The 16,807-nt window shown below is 29.0% G+C and overlaps 2 protein-coding genes and 1 long non-coding RNA gene across 5 annotated transcripts; 2 read left to right on the top strand and 1 right to left on the bottom strand.

Annotated features, from left to right (window-relative positions):
- The first annotated feature begins 72 nt into the window (after positions 1-72).
- LOC107065660 (ionotropic receptor 84a) lies at positions 73-9,579 on the top strand. Its single transcript, XM_015319557.2, has 10 exons — positions 73-5,460; positions 5,598-5,764; positions 5,846-6,178; positions 6,663-6,778; positions 7,318-7,488; positions 8,258-8,511; positions 8,571-8,779; positions 8,882-9,156; positions 9,233-9,427; positions 9,489-9,579. The coding sequence occupies exons 1-10, from the start codon at positions 5,295-5,297 to the stop codon at positions 9,562-9,564; spliced, it is 1,962 nt and encodes a 653-aa protein (XP_015175043.1). The 5' UTR covers positions 73-5,294; the 3' UTR covers positions 9,565-9,579.
- A 142-nt stretch (positions 9,580-9,721) lies between these two features.
- Positions 9,722-11,176, bottom strand: LOC107065665 (Dynactin 5, p25 subunit). Its single transcript, XM_015319567.2, has 4 exons — positions 10,715-11,176; positions 10,464-10,651; positions 10,016-10,127; positions 9,722-9,936 (listed from the first exon to the last, which is right to left on the bottom strand). The coding sequence occupies exons 1-4, from the start codon at positions 10,760-10,762 to the stop codon at positions 9,739-9,741; spliced, it is 546 nt and encodes a 181-aa protein (XP_015175053.1). The 5' UTR covers positions 10,763-11,176; the 3' UTR covers positions 9,722-9,738.
- Positions 11,177-12,061: 885 nt separating this feature from the next.
- LOC107065667 (uncharacterized) lies at positions 12,062-15,925 on the top strand. Of its 3 annotated transcripts, none has more exons than XR_001475621.2 (7): positions 12,062-12,151; positions 12,282-12,952; positions 13,111-13,343; positions 13,418-13,685; positions 13,761-13,838; positions 13,937-14,362; positions 14,532-15,925. It is a non-coding gene; the product is annotated as an uncharacterized LOC107065667 (long non-coding RNA). The 3 variants fall into 3 exon arrangements; XR_001475622.2 differs by lacking the exon at positions 12,062-12,151 and having other exon boundaries at positions 12,373-12,704; positions 12,799-12,952; XR_001475624.2 differs by lacking the exon at positions 12,062-12,151 and having other exon boundaries at positions 12,373-12,682; positions 12,799-12,952.
- The last annotated feature ends 882 nt before the right edge of the window (positions 15,926-16,807 follow it).

Below are 16,807 nucleotides of genomic sequence, written 5' to 3' on the forward strand. Positions count from 1 at the left end.
TGGCCAATTGGAACGCGAGTTCCCCGTTCGCCGGTATCCCTACTACTCTTTCACTTATACATATATCGTACACCTTTTTATTTTTCTCTCTTCTCTTTTACTTAAAAATTTTGTTCTTCTTTTTTTCATAATTTACGGTGATTTCGTGGGTCTACCTATAATTGGGGGAACAACAACACAAAATATCAAAGAACGAACGTTTCGTGGAAATCGATTATATGAAAACATTTTTTTGTCAATCTCGAACTCTCATTAAATTTTCTACACAATCTTTTTCCTCCACAATTACTACAATATTTCAAAAATACATTTTGTTTCTTTTATTTTTTCTTGTTCATGAATAACAATACTATTGTTTTTGATAACGAATTGCAGTAAACAAAATTTCAATGTTAAACAACTTTAAATAATCGCAAACGATTCGATTTTGTTCATATTTAAAGAACGAATCATTAGCAAATTTTTCATTTTATTTGTTCTTTCGTTTGTTCGTTGATTTCATTTATACTGGGATCTTCTTGACGAAGAAGAATAAGAGACGGTTAGAGATAAATAATAAGACGTTTTATCTAAATCTTTATTTCATTTCCTCTTGTTATTTGTTTTTCGATTAAATGTTGCATTCGTCGCGCAAGTTTTTGACTTGAATTTTTCTTCTTTTCAATAGTTTTATCGAAAGGAAAGTTTTAATGGATTATAAAAGGTAATTGGAATTAACCTTTGAACAAAGTTTATTGCTAATTTACGTTATTAATTGATGCAATAGAATCTCACTAATTTTTAAATAAATAACATAAATAAAAAGAAAGTAATATTGAAGTAATACGTAATTGCGGCTTAGCACGTATATACGTACGGCTTAGTACGATGTGAGCATATATATATCATATTTATCGACACGTGAATTCTTAGAGAAAAACATTGTGTTCTAGAGAAAAAAAGGAAAAATAAAAATGACAAAGTGAATTGTTGATTCGAAAACGTGTTTTATCTCGTCATATTAAGTGATTTTCTTTTCTGATATACATATAATATGCAATTGGAACGTTGTGTTCTATGAAATCGCGTAAAGCATTGTTCTCGCAATTGAGTACGATCGTTGGACTCTCGAGCGATTTTATACTACGGAGAGTAAGTTGTAGACAAAAGATTAGAAGAGGTAAGGGGACAAAGTTTTAAAATTTAACGAACACTTAAGTCACATTATCGTATTAGTAAGTAATACGTCTCGTCGGTGTAAAACGATACGTGCAAAGAGGAAAGAAGCTACGTGATACGCACACATATAATTATGTAAACACATCGCACACCTACACATAAATTTATGCATATATGTATGTACATATAATTAAAATCATAAATGTATGTATGTTTGTAGGTATTTAAACTTGATAGAATCATTCGACTTTTCACAAGCTTCTTCTTCTTCTTATTTATTCGAAGCACGAAGTATCATTTAATGAACTAACAACTACATGAAATAATGACTCCACCAACGTTCTTTATTCCCTTTATTCCTAACGTATATTCCTCTCCTCATCAGTAGACTCTTCGAAAGTCTACGGTGGCATAGCTCTCGTTCGTTCGATAGTAGGTCGACAAACCGGTACGATTCTATACTCAAGAATATACACATACATGCATGGTAGTCCTTAGTTGCTACCACGAATTACATACATTCGACATTATTGTTCTCATTTCTTATTTCTATTTCTCTTTTTTATATACGTCGAAGTAATTTTTATAATAATTTTTACTAACGAGAAATAAAAATTAAAAAAACAAATCAAAGTAAATTCGATTGTGTTTTTTATTTTTTTTTTTATGTCAGTTGTAATTAATGTCGACGAGAAAATATATAAAAACAAAAGCAACATATTTTTATATGCACCTGTATGTTCGATATTTTTTGTATTAATTATTATTATTATTGATGAGAAGAAAAAAAATAAATAAACGAAATAAAATAAAATCCAGAGGTATTTATTCTAGTGCATGCATGGTATTATTTAATTTTTTGTAAAATTGAAAATATCGCAAAACGAAAGAAACAGTGGAATTGTTATCACTTTCGTTTAAACGATTGTAAATGTAATAATTTAATCCTTATATCAGCGTTTATCTATCCGCGATGGAATTTTTCTTTCTTTCTTTCTTATATTTTTTACGCAAGGAATACGCGAATTCGATATGTTATTTCTTTATATTTTTAATATGATCGTCTTCTTCTTCACTTTCCATCCAGCTTTTCATATTATTACGCTTTCTCTTCCTTTCGTATTTCAATATCCTACGTTTATTCTCTCGTATTTTAATGCATACACACACATACACATAAAAATATATATATATGGATGGATTTGTATGATAATCATTAACCTTGCTAACCGAATTACGTGATCTTTATGTATATGTAATTGTTGCGATAAAAATAGATCATTATCATATTTTGTATATCCCCCAATATCTGAAATATTCTTAATAACGCAAAGCAATTAATATAAATAGGAATTTACATTTGTTGTTTTAAATTTAAAAATAAATATTGAAACATTGTTTCGTTAGTCCAGAATTTCCTAAATTCAATCAGCACTCATTTTTGCAAAAAATATCATTTTTTTTTCTTTTTTGTTGTAGATTGAAAGAAGAACTAGAAAAAAGAATAATATAATAATATAATAATAAACTTAAAAAATTATTTATTCTTATTTACTACTCGCCATTATTCGGATTGTATAACGTTGGATTCTTAAATATTTCATAAGATGTACTTATTAAACACATTTATGCAAATAATTTTTTCGAAAAAATATTGAATTATTCATTTTACGATTTTCGAAAAATATAACACGAATTTTGTTGTTATTCTCCGGTTACTATTTGAATTGCACAATGTTAGAGTTTTGAATATCTTTCATTACAAATTTAACCTCTTAGGCACTACGCGCCACTATAGTGACTTTCGCGGATGCCATCTTCCAGTACGACGCGTCACTATAGTGGCTTTCGCGGATGACATTTTTAAAAATTTATCATACCTAATTGTATTATTAATTATTAAAGTAAATTGTTAAAGTTAAAGTATATGCAATATATTTTAAAGAAAAATTATAATTTAATCATTAAATACTTTATTTTAATGTACTCGCGTAGAGAACGACAAAGTCTGTTGAACCCTGCCATACAGAGAAACAGCTCCGCGCAAAATTCAGCCGTGCCTAAAAGGTTAAAAGACTATTGAAAAAACCGGTAAAAAAAAACTAGAACAATGAAACTACGTTGAATAGGTAAAATAAAACTTCAAACTTGTATGAAATATGTCACTGTGTGAAATATTAGAATATCAATTGCGAACTGCACTCGATAAATTTCTAAATTTATCAATCGAATAGTTCATAATACGATTGGCTCAAACGAGTGATTTTATGGATTTTAATCGAAAGTAAAATAAAAAGATTAATATACAAAACTTGAAAACAATAAGATACAATAAGTTCCTTTGTAAAAGATGTTATTAACTCGATAATTCACTCTCGTGAACAAACAATGATAAGAATCTTCAGTAAGCTCAGCTCACGTGCCAATCACCGAGTAATCACGAGATTCGACCGAGAACGTTCGACAATAATTCTTGTAAGCTTTACTTTTCTAATTTTACGAATGATATAACATAGAAGTGCAACCTTGACGTTATAAGCAAACTATACAAATTTTAGCGAATGTAGGAAAAATGATGAAACACAAAACTGAAAAATACAATAAGCTATTTTGTAAACTCGTTAAATATTGAATATAAATAAAAAAGTAAATATTTAAGATATCATTATTCTCGAATATTTGTCTTCTTGTCATTATTATATTGTTAAGATCGTTTTTTGAAACGGAATAATCAAAGTATAACAATTAACGGAATGATTAAATTATACGTCGATAACGATTCTCATTTCACAAGTGACCGATTTCTCCTTCCTTTTAACCCTGTTCCCTCTTCGAAAGTAGAAAATTCTCCGATTACGTGATATTAACGTGTCAAAAAGTACGAATAATCCTTTTACAAGCTGCAATAATTGTTAACTCGATAAATAATATATATATATATATATATATGTTATACATGTATATGTATCGAAGTAATAAAAGTGAAACGAAAAAGAAAAAAGAAAAAAGATTGTATAATCATTGCGAGGTAGCATATTTTTAGAGACTAAAATAGAAATGATAGGAAATGTAATATTTCGTGCTTTCTATCATGCTAATTCATTTCTACTCATACTTTCACGTACCTTATTTCTACACCCGTATGGAATATAACTGTTAATATTTAATCATTTTATGATTATCATCGTCGTCTTTAATTAAGAATGGTATTTGCAGATACGATAATCTTGCCTTTTTTACCTCTCTCTGCGTGTATTTAGACGCTCTATCTCTGTGTAATCGTCTGTGTGTTTGTACGTGTTTGAAATAGTAGAAAATTTTATAAATCATCTTATTCCTGTATCTTTATATTACACGATAGATAGTTCGTCTTATGAGAAATGTGTTATTACGTAGAGACACAAAAAAAGAAATAAAAAGAAATGAAAAGAAAAATATACCACAAGAGACAAAGAATACTATGGTGCGCAGTGAAAGTAAGTATACGGTAATTTATTGCGAATCGAGTCTTTTACAAATCAGTGATTTTCTTATGTCTTCCAACTAGTTTCTGCGAAGGAAATATTTTATCCGAAATAATAAAATGACACGTGCATTTAGTACTTGATGATACGTAAGTATTAGTTCGAAGAAAAGAGTACTTATGGAACTAATATAAAAATTATTAGCTTTTCCGCCATGCGAACTAACGCAGCTGGAATCCTTCTGTTAAAACTAGTAAATCTATCTACATGATATATCTATCTGAATCGTTAAAACGAAATCGTCTATTTGATGAGATTATCATTTGCTAAGTCTGGGACATAATAACAGTGTAATGAAATAGCTATTTTGTAAAAGAAGACAAACATAAAAAGAAAAGAAAGAAAGAAATGATAGGTAAGAGATTTACCTTGCTATGATATCATTCTTTTCGCTATAACATTTAACTTTCTCGACCTCTTAGAAAGACAGATCGTTTTTTTGTGACTTCGAGGACTAACATTAGTATAGAACGTTACCTTTTTTTTATTGTATTTCATGTTAATTGTACGTAAACGCTTCGCGTCCTCGCCATTTATGACATATTACTATAGTTTATACACCGATATTTTACGATTTCTCAAGGAAATTGTACGCATTCGAAGGACAAGACAATGTTCTTACTCGTTCTATTCATTCTTATATCTCATTCTTATGCCATAGAGCCTTTCAAATTTTCTATTTGGAAGAAAAACGATATTCTAGTGAAACTCCTCGTTGATTCGACCTTTCATTTATTTCCACCATCAAGAATATCTGTTAGTTTGTGTTTTCGCAAAGGTATTGTATTATTTATTAATAGAACGTTTATACAATATATACATACTTATAGATATATATATCTGTTATCTCGTAATATATTATCGAATTTGTTATCTTATTGAATAAATACTTTATCATTAAATTAAAAAAAGTAGATGATATGATCGGTTTATCGAAGGAAATGTCGAAGAAACATTTGTCACATGATATCCAAAATACGTACAATCGTCAATTAGATCCTCAAATATTCGATAATTTAGAACATAGAAATTTGTACGTCATCGATCTCGATTGCGATTATGCGATTGACATCTTAAAAGAGGTAAAACGCATAAAAGGAGATATTATTTATTACTTTCAGATTAAAATTATGGATCGAATAAAACTTGGATTTTTTATTTAGGCTGATTCGAAGAGAATGTTTGTTGCTCCTACAAAATGGTTACTTTTACAAGATTCAAGAACAATCTCTTCAAATTCGAATGATCTTCAATTGATAAAAACAATATTTCAAAATCTTACTGCTTATCCTGACAGTGACGTTGTTTTAGCACAGATGATTCAAAATGATTTTGTCCAACTACTTTCAATATATCGTCCTAGTCCATATCGAAATGTCATTTTGGAGGATCGTGGTAATTGGTCCTTGACACGTGGAATTCTTATGAAAAATTATCACGTAGCATCCCGTAGACGAAAAAATCTTCAACTTACACCACTCAAATCCTGTATTGTGGTAATATTTTAATTTTGTCTTTCAATTTTATGCACGATAAACAATCAATTAAATTTATCTCGTATTTCAAGACCAATGTGAAAATGTGAAATACAAGTGAAATAATTACCAAGAGAGAAAAATCTATTTCTGAAATATTTAATTCTGTCTTAAGTGAAGGAAAAATAAAGAGAAGAGTTATTTCTAAATCTATCTATGTCGAATGTTGTACAATATTCTTATCGAAAGATATCTCGCAAGTGGATATACTTATTGAACTTATTTGAAATATCAAGTGATATCTTCGTGTCGAGCTTACCCTAAATTCAATTAACACATACTAGATTACTTGCAATCATTTAATTGTATTTTAATTATAATAAATTTATCCGATATTTACTGCTTTTATTTATCGCCTTAGTTATATTGACATTTTTAAATATACTTGTTTCACAACAAGACAAAATAAAAGAAAAGGAAATAAATAACTGCATTATTTTAACAGATGACAAATCCAAACACGATCAATCATTTAACTGATTATCACGATAAACATATAGATCCAGTTACGAAGGCTGGTTATCCATGGGTTTTTCATCTGGTAAATCGAATGAATGCAACGTAAGTAATGCAAATTTTATAAATAAAAAATGAAAATATCCAAATGAAAAACAAAATAAAAAGTAAAATATATGAGCCGTTTATTTTGAAAGTGTCTATTAATGTCTATTAATATTCGAATCGAGATATTGAAGGATTTGCGTTGAATTTAATTTAAAAACATAAATAACAAATGTCATATATCATAGAATAATGTTTTTCGGTTTCTAAAGGTGTCAAATTTATCATCCCAATTAGTATAATTAACATTATTAAGGAAAGAGTATATTTGTAATAGCTATTATTGGATTTGGGCCACTTTCAAACTAAATTTTTCATCATTTCATTAAATTTTCGTATTATCTAATCTTAATGAATTTAAATATATTAGTAACAAGTATCTTCTCACAGAATACAAAAATCATGTAAAAATGTAAATATTACAATATGATAGCTAACTCGATTTTTTTTTGAAAATAGACTTAGGATCACTTTCAAAAAAAAACGATTCATTTTTCACAATTATATAATATAATAATTTTACATCTTTTTCATTTCAGAGTTACTTTTAATATAACAAATTCATGGGGTTATCGTAATGAAAATGGATCGTGGAATGGCATGACCGGCATGTTGCAACGTCGGGAAATTGATTTTGGAGGAACTGCTACTTTTTTTGTTAAAGAACGAATAGGAATAGTTAAATATATACAACTCTACACGCATACTGGGTAAGATATTTTCACATTTATCAAATTTCAAATCTAGTGAGATATTTATACACTACCAATGCTACCTAGCAATGATCCTTATTATTATTATTATTATTATTATTATTATTATTATTATTAATTGGCATTAGGAACTCGAAAGTTCATTGCCGCAAATACCAAATCCCGCCATTGTTCCCGACCCTGAGCGCGATCCTTCCATTCTCGGTCTTCGTATCCTTTTTCTTTCAGATCCTTTCTAATATTATCCTCCCATCTACGTCTCGGTTTACCTACCTAGTGGTCTTTTCCACGTGTTCAATATTCCCGTTGTATCCGAAACTAAATTGTTGTTCGCATCTTTCACTAGATCCGTCTTAGCTTGGAATCCCTTCTATTTATCCTATCTATTTATTCCCGCGTACATACCACGGACGTTACTGCTTTGACAATTTTCATCAATTTCCTCAATTTTTTGTTTTAAAAATTGTCGCTTCTTGTTCTTAATTAAATTATGCGTCGCTTGCCTAATATTGTAAAATTGGTCCCGGGTTAGATCCGTGTTTTGTGTCAGCCATAAGATACGCGCTTCGTTTCGGACTTTGAGCAACGATCCTATGATACTAATATTTGATGATAGACAATACATTTATGCACGCATGTATAAAGAGTAAAATTAATCACATTAATTAATTAAAATATTTTAAAAAAACGAAAGAGAATTACTTATATCTACAATAATGCTAAATATTTATTTTAATTTATTTTTGTTTTATTTTTAAAAATATAGATCACGTTTTGTGTTTCGTCAACCATTACTTTCAACAGTAAGCAATATATTTGTCCTGCCTTTTCATCAATCAGTTTGGATAGCTATCGTTGTCTTGATTGTTCTTGTTACCATTTTACTTTTTATATCTATGAAATGGGAGTATCATTGCGGAGCTTCAGCTAAGTCTGCAATGTATTGGAAACAGATGAATCCTGGAGAACCAACCGTTAGCGATGATATTTTAGTTATTCTAGGAGCATTTTTCCAACAAGGTGTGTTTATTCTTCATGTATTAATTATCTTATTATTTTCAATAATTTCAATGTTGTAGGATATTCTTATGAACCATATCGAGTTCCTTCACGTATAGTAACTTTAATGTTATTGATAACTGCGTTGAGTCTTTATGCTTCCTACACAGCAAATATCGTTGCTTTGCTTCAATCGACGACTAATTCAATTCAAACTATTACTGATCTTTATAATAGCCCATTAAAACTAGGTGCACAGGATGTTATATATAATAGATATTATTTTAAAGTGAGTATTTAAAATATTTGCTTAGTTTTCAAAATAAACTTAATATATAACATAATGCGAATCAGTCATACATTTATTTTATTTTATTATTATATATAATAGTCTTTTAATGATCCAATAAGAAGAGCAGTAATAGATGAAAAGATTGAGCCACGAGGTAAAAAATCTTCTTGGATGCCTATCGAACAAGGTGTTAAAAAAATTAGAGAAGAACTTTTTGCTTTTCACGGTGAAGTTGGTACCATTTATAAAATAATGCAAGATACTTTTCAAGAAGAAGAAAAATGTGGTTTAACTAATATTGACTTTTTGAATGTACTTTATCCACTTTTCATCATTCAGACACAGTCTCCATATTTGGAAATTTTAAAAAATAGGTACAAACGTTTCTAAAATATACGTATTAAAAAAAATCTAATGTTTATATATTATGATAAATATATTCTCTTCTAGTGCTTTAATTTTACGAGAAAGTGGTTTAAAATATCGAGAAGAGAAACGATTATATACAAGCAAGCCTGTATGTCACGGTCATATGAGTTTCATTAGTATAGGTTTTACAGAATGCTACTTTGCATTAGTTGCAATGGGATACGGCATAATACTTACTCTTTTTGTACTAATTATGGAGTTTCTTTGGCATAGAATGTAATATTTATTTATATTATAATTTTAAAGAACGATTTAATTGAAATGATTTACTTTGCAGGCAAAAGTCTAAAATTAAAGATGTTACTGAAGATATGGAGACAATTGACGATGTTAGTGAAATCTTTTCATTATAGTTGAAAAAAGTATTGCCTGTATTTTCTTTCGAATACAGTATAATTTGGTATTTAGTACTCTAACTATAGTAATATATAAACAATTATATTATAAAGAAAAGAATATATAAAATAATCTAAATAAAAATAAATAATATAAAATAATATAAATAAATCAATAAATATATATATATATTACATTCGTGCTGGTAAAAAGTGTTGATAGTAATTCTTAGTAAAATCTAACATAAGATCTAGAGTACATTCAGGTAAGTCCTCTATACATACAGCAGGACTTCCAGAAAATCTAGTAAAAGATGGAACTATTGTTTCTGGTGGTACTACTGCATCATCCTCAATGTAACAACAATCCTTTAATATTGAACGTCTCCCCTATTTAATATAAATTATTGATATAAAGATTATCGATTAACTTTAATTACTTTCTACCAAGTATCAATCTAATACGTACTATTACTGCATTTTTTCCAATGTATACATATGAACCGACAAGAGCAGCATTGACAACAGCTCTTTCTCCGACAAATACATGATCACCCATAGTTAACGGAAAGAAGGCTACCCTATCCAACAAAAATAATCCTTTAAATATACAACAATCTATAATTGTACCCATAATTATGAAAGTGGTATAAGACATATATCTATTGTTTCGAAATATTTAAAGCATTACATTCGAATACTAAATGAATTTTATATAATATTGAAATAATAAACACTATCTAACGATTAATTTATGACAATATCGTGAAAATTACATTTAATTAATTTAGTTTAAAATAATGTGGTGTGAAATAACTGATATACACATTTTTTTAAATTTTGACATAGACCAATTTCATAATTATGAGTACAATTGACATAACACTGACACATGAGAAGTACAAAAATGTACAAACCCCCTACTAAATTTTTTGAAAGGTGGTCGTATCACAGCGTTCTTGCTTATAATACAATACCGACCAACCTTTACATTTGCTAAATCCCCTCTAATTATGGCATCTGATTGCACTATTACCTTCCCATGTAACACTATATTTTGCGATCCACAAAGAACAGTCTGTCTACTCACTTTATTTCCTGATGCCTGTAACATAAACATCAGAAAGGTTATGTACTTGTAAAATCATTTCAATTGACAACCAATTACCGTCTCGACGTATTCAGCAATATTGTAATAAATATCTTGGGGCTCCATAATGACTTCCACAATAATTATAATCGATCACTATATATATATATATATGGAACTTATTCTAAATAACACTCGTTAACAATTATTAGTATTGTTACTTCGTTTACGTGCTACTGTTAGCCTGCATACAGTGATCCCAGAGACTTTAGCTTGTCTGATCGACACAGGGCCGTAAATTTATCGTACACATAGAAAAATTATCGTACGCACAGGAAAAAATTTGGAATTTTAGGAATTTTGGATTTGACACTTCTGATTTTCTGAAGATTTCATTTTTTTCTCTTCCACATTTGCAGAATTTTTAGATTTCAGATTTTCAAATCTGCAAAAAGAGTAAAAGTACCAACTTTTTTTTTTTTTAGGTCCTTAAGTCCTTTTTCGTATCTTTCTTTTTCCTATTTTCTATTTTTCAGGTTTTTCCCGGCTTTTGATTGGTTTCCGAGCTATTTTTAATTGTTACCTGGCTCTAGTCACAAAAAAATAGTCAAACTGTGTGCTAGGGTGCGCTGCAACCGACAACCGAATCGCGTAACAAAAACCAAATCAAGACTTCTCGAAATTTCGAATTATCGTTACTTACATACAAGCTGAATTTTGGATCGTACAAGCTAAATTTTGGATCGTACAATGCTTCAAATTATGTGACGCGTACGATAATTATCGCACGAATGGGATCACTGCCTGCATAAGAGGTTAACTAGAACTCAAGATGGCGCTTATGACGCAAATAATCGATAATAACATTGACTATGTAGGAAGCGCTGCATTTGCAAAGACCTGTATTATCTTATATATCTAATGTGAATAACATGAAAAATTTTGAAGATTGTATAAAATTCGTTAAGTATAAAACATGATATTAAACATTAATATTTCTTTTAATCAACTATAAAAGCTGTATAAGAAGTCCTATTAGAAATTGAATGTATTATTTAATTGTAAGATCAACACAGTAGATTACGTTATAGGAATACTTCTAAATCAAAAAAAGAAAACAGAATTTATAATTTGTTTTTATCTTGTTTTAATACACAAATAGTAAAAAATGTAGCAACAAAGTAATTCATGTAGAGCTATGTAGTAAGCTATAAGAAGATTAGCAGAAGGAATGCATCCTAGTTATCACAAATTAAGAAAACAAATGGCAAATGCATTATATTAGGAAACTCTGTTCTTATACAAAATCTATTACCAGGTTTTCTAAACGATAATAGAAGATGTTATTGTTCATCGATTGCCAAGAAAAATTTATGTATTTATATAAATTAATATCTTCTTTGTAAAGAATTCCATGTAAATTCTTATGCGAATAGAATACAGCTGTTCTGACTAAAAATAATCTAGACAATAATATGTTTAGAGGCAAATATAATAATTTTGTTAGAAGAAGAGGTAAATATTATAATACTATTAGAATACACTTACTTTTATTATATAAAAATTGATTTGGGTTACATTTATTTTTAATCAAATAATAAAAACATATTGTGAGTAATCTATATTTTATTACCGGCTGGTGTAGCGGTACGACCGAAGGTCGCGCCATCTAAGTTACTAGAAGGCTAGGGAACCACGCTAATAAGTAGTGGTCACCAGACTAGGACAGTCTGTGCGTAGCCGTTGAGAAGTGTACAAGAAAGAAAAGCAAGTCGCATCCTAACAATAAAAATCATAAAACAAAAATTCAGTCTAATATTATCTTTACTATAGAGAAACCCTCTACACTGGTACAATGTGTATCGTCATCTAGCGGTACTAGCTATTATTTCATTGAACCGACTAGTAAAATTATGCAGCCATCTAGCGGAAGTAAATGTTACTATGTCTTACCGACTTGTAGAATATGTTTCGCCATCTAGAAAAAAGATAAAACATCACTAGGATAAAATCAAGATGGCTACCTGTCAATGTACTCTGAATACCGTAAATACAGACTATGTGCAGTGTAAAGCATTTAATTAAAAAAATCCTTAGTGATGCAATAATCAAGTGAATAATATTTTTTATTTATAATAATTCGTTTTATATTCTTTATTTAGTGATCGCCAATTCTGGATGAAAATAATTAAACCGGATAAAGTGCTGTGGGACAATGTTATGTCATAACCTAAGAAAAGTAATTTTCTTAATTAAATCCGAAAATACAGATGAATTCCAGACGTTCTTTTTATCAAATTATTATAACAAATACTAGTAAGTAAAGTATATATTTTGTTATACGAAATTCTACTAATTATTAAAATATATGGATTATTTTGTCTTTTAACTTTATGCATTATCTAAACATTTTCTCTCTTCAAACTTATTTTGATATATATATATATATAAACTACTTTTTAAAATATTTTTAGGTCAACATGCAGATCTATATTTTTAATTCCAATCCAAGAACATTATACTCACGAAAAGAAGAATTCATTACACCATTCAATCAATGGAGATATGTATTTCATTTTCTTACGGCTAACGATTAGAAGATTTGTATTGATTATGTTATCCGAACAAGAGTTTTATTCTATAATATTATGTAAATAGAATGCAGTTGCAGTAACAAAGAATAATCACGACAAGAATCTGTCGAAAGGTAAGCATTGCAATCTTGTATTTTTAAAAAACAAACCTATATCAAACTGATTGATAAACTGATTCATTCCACAGGGGAGGGAAATAATTTGACTAGAAGTTTCTACTCATTATTATCAAGATTGATAAGAAGAATCTAACAATACTGCAACTATGAAAGATTTTTGATTGCACTGATCTTATTATACTTATATTTGGAAGAAACCATATGCAGTATTATCCTATCAAAATAATACCAGAAGAAATGCATCCTAGTTATCACAAATTAAGAAAACAAAAGGCAAATACATTATATAAGGGAACTCTATTTTAGAAGAATATCTTTTACAAAGTTTTGTACACGGTAATAGAAGATATTATTTTTTCATTGACTGACAAGAAAAATTTATGTATTTGTTAATTAATATCTTCTTTGTAGAGATTCAATGTGAATTATTATGCAAATAGAATGCAGCAGCAGTGTCAAGAAATAATTAAAATCATAAATTGTAAAAAGGTAAATGTAATAAACTGGTATTTATAGAAAACGAATATTATATCACTCTTAAGAAATATTTCTTCATAGCATTAATATAGTGATTTTTTTTTCAACAGAGATGTTAAATCGTTTGACTGCAAGACACTACGCATTACTTTTAACAACTATAAGAAGAATCTAACAATACTGCAACCATGAAAGATTTTTGAAGATACTACCCTCATTATACTTACAGTTGGAAAAAACCATACTTAGTTCTATCCTGTCAATTGAATTTCAGAAGGAATGCATCCTAGTTATCACAAATTGAGAAAACAAATGGCAAATACATTCTAATGTGCAGTTCTTAATATGTACTAAATTTATTAATGTACTTCTTACTGGGAATTTGAAAATATTACTGGGAATCGACTAAGATCAGAAAACTTTATATATTTGTAAGAACTCATGTCTTTTTTATAGAAATACCCCCATGTATTTTATTGTGCAAATAGAATGCAGCTGTAGTGAGAAAAAAATTCTAGACAATAATATGTTTAAAGGTAAATATAATAATCATGTTTGAAGAAGAAGTAATTATAATATTGTTTAAGATACATTTATTTTTATCATATAAAAAATGAGTTACATTACATTAATTTTTTATAATTTAACCTAAATATATTGGGAAATGTTTTCATTTCAACAAGTTTTACATTAACTCAATTTCAGGATCTCCTGAACATAGAAGTTGATTGTTCATAGATGTCACTACACCCTCTGTTTAATTAGGGATCCTGTAGGAGGGATGTGCCATTGGCTGAAAATTTTGGGGGACCACTTGAATTTATAATAATTTTTTCGTGTAACCTATTCTATTTTAATATAAATTTTTAATTATCATTAAATATAGTTCATTTTTTTTCTGTATTTGATGCAATTCATTATTTCATAATTATTTCAATGTTTGAATCATTCGCGCGTAAAATCGAATTCCGGTCCCCCAGCAATGTACATGGCGTATCCCTCCTATAAGATCCCTATGTTTAATTAGAGACCCTGTAGAAGGGACGCGCCATGCATATTGCTGGGGTTGCTATTGGCTGAAAATTTTTGGGGACTGCTTCCGATGCAACGCGCAGCCATGTTTATCTTTAGTATGTATAAATAACGGCTGTGGTTAGTTATGAAGATATAAGGCAGGATTCTACTTTGTAATTTTTTCTTTTTTTCAAATTTTTTTTTTTTCGATTATTCGTAAGTAAATATATTTAAGAATACTCTCTGAAAATTTCAAAACGATCAGAGCATCCTAACTGTACTTTTTCGTCCCTCGAATCTACCCGTGCGCGGGTAAAAAAAGTATTTAAAAAAACTTTAAATGCGTTTTTCTCGGAATCACATTTTTGAACCGCGTGTTGTAAAAATCTCCAAAACTAGCTATTCGATTCGTCTGAAATTTTTACCACATAATCTATACACATATATCAACCGGTGGTAGCAGATTTATAAAAAAATGTTCATTTTAACTATTTTTTTTTGACAAAAAATGAGAAAAAAAATGAGATTTTTTTGATAATTTTTTTTTCAACTGACGCCATTTTGTTATTTTTGCTTGTAAATGAAAAAATCTGCTACCACCGGTTGCTGTAGTCTTTGTGAACATAGAACTATTCGAGTTTTTCATTTCTGATAATCCGATGTCAAGATTTTTACAACACCGCAAAGGCTAGACTATTTTTAGGCGTTCAGTTCGAGGGCCTTTCCAATGTATATAGAGCGTATAAAATAAATTAAAAAAGTTTTTTAATGTACTTTGAGAGTATATTTATGAAGCACATCAAACCCTACATCAATATCTTTCTTAGTTTTCTAATAAAAAATTGACAAAAATACCTATTTTTTCGAGCGACTAAAGTAGAATCCTGCCATAATACCCAGGAATCCTAACTGATTTATTAATATTGGGAATTAAAAACAAATTGTACGAATGATTAAAATAATTGTAAATATAATATATATAGTAGATAATTGTATTTATCAAAATTGTATAAATTCTTACAAGTTGTTTTGAAATTTCAAAATACTGTAATGCCTTTTATCAAATTAAACTTAATTAAATCTTTCTTTTTGAATTTATAATAATTTTTTTGTGTAACCTATTCTATTTTAATATAAATTTTTTAATTATCATTAAATATGGTTCATTTTTTTTTGTATTTGATGCAATTCATTATTTCATAATTTTTTCAAACCAATTCACCACTTTACCTCCTACACTATTCACTATTACTATATACAACTTTTATACTATTTAAAATGTTTGATTCATTCGCGCGCAATCACGTCCCCCAAAATTCTTTGGCGCGTCCCTCCTACAGGGGCGTACAATTATCGTACACACCGGAAAATTTGATCAAAACCCTATCGTAAAAACGGTAAAAATAGCGTACCGCAGGGAGTAAGACTTGTTCGTACAGAGATCGTACACGGATAGTGGTGGTGGTGGTGGGGGTGCACCTTTGCAAAATTTGATGACTAACAAAAACAAAGGTCATCAAGTTTTCGAAATTCCAAATTGGATCGTACAGGCTGAATTTTGGATCGTACAAGGCCTCAAATTATCGTACGTTATCGTACGAATGGGATCACTGCCTTTGTCAAAATTCTTTTATTGCATCTTGTTTATATGACTTTCCGAACATTGTGCATGTGTGAAATGGTAATAATTCGCCTAATTAATACAATTTAAGATTATAACGTTCTGATTTTAACATTTTTTGCATTTTAATGTAAATATTTTATTGCTCATGCGCAATAATTACTGCGAGGGTGAAATTTTGCTGTAATATAAGTAGGGTGTATTAGAATACATAAATAATTGGTAATTCATCGATAGGAGTGTTCTTTGACGAATACAAGCTGATAACATCTTACCACACGCGGAACAATGCTCTGACATAAACAACATCCTGCCACGCGCCGAGCTTGAACTTTAACCCTTTCGC

The sequence above is a fragment of the Polistes dominula genome, unplaced genomic scaffold (genome assembly GCF_049000335.1).
Source record: "Polistes dominula isolate Pdom_NZ unplaced genomic scaffold, Pdom_raw_medaka contig_23, whole genome shotgun sequence".
NCBI lineage: Eukaryota > Metazoa > Arthropoda > Insecta > Hymenoptera > Vespidae > Polistes > Polistes dominula.

Coding starts and splice junctions, on each gene's coding strand:
- LOC107065660 (XM_015319557.2), top strand. CDS start 5,295: ATGTTCTTACTCGTTCTATTCATTCTTATATCTCATTCTTATGCCATA. Junction 5,765..5,845: donor CGATTGACATCTTAAAAGAG/GTAAAACGCATA, acceptor TTTTTTATTTAG/GCTGATTCGAAGAGAATGTT. Junction 7,489..8,257: donor CAACTCTACACGCATACTGG/GTAAGATATTTT, acceptor TTAAAAATATAG/ATCACGTTTTGTGTTTCGTC.
- LOC107065665 (XM_015319567.2), bottom strand. CDS start 10,762: ATGGAGCCCCAAGATATTTATTACAATATTGCTGAATACGTCGAGACG. Junction 10,652..10,714: donor TTGCTGAATACGTCGAGACG/GTAATTGGTTGT, acceptor TTTATGTTACAG/GCATCAGGAAATAAAGTGAG. Junction 9,937..10,015: donor TTGGAAAAAATGCAGTAATA/GTACGTATTAGA, acceptor TATATTAAATAG/GGGAGACGTTCAATATTAAA.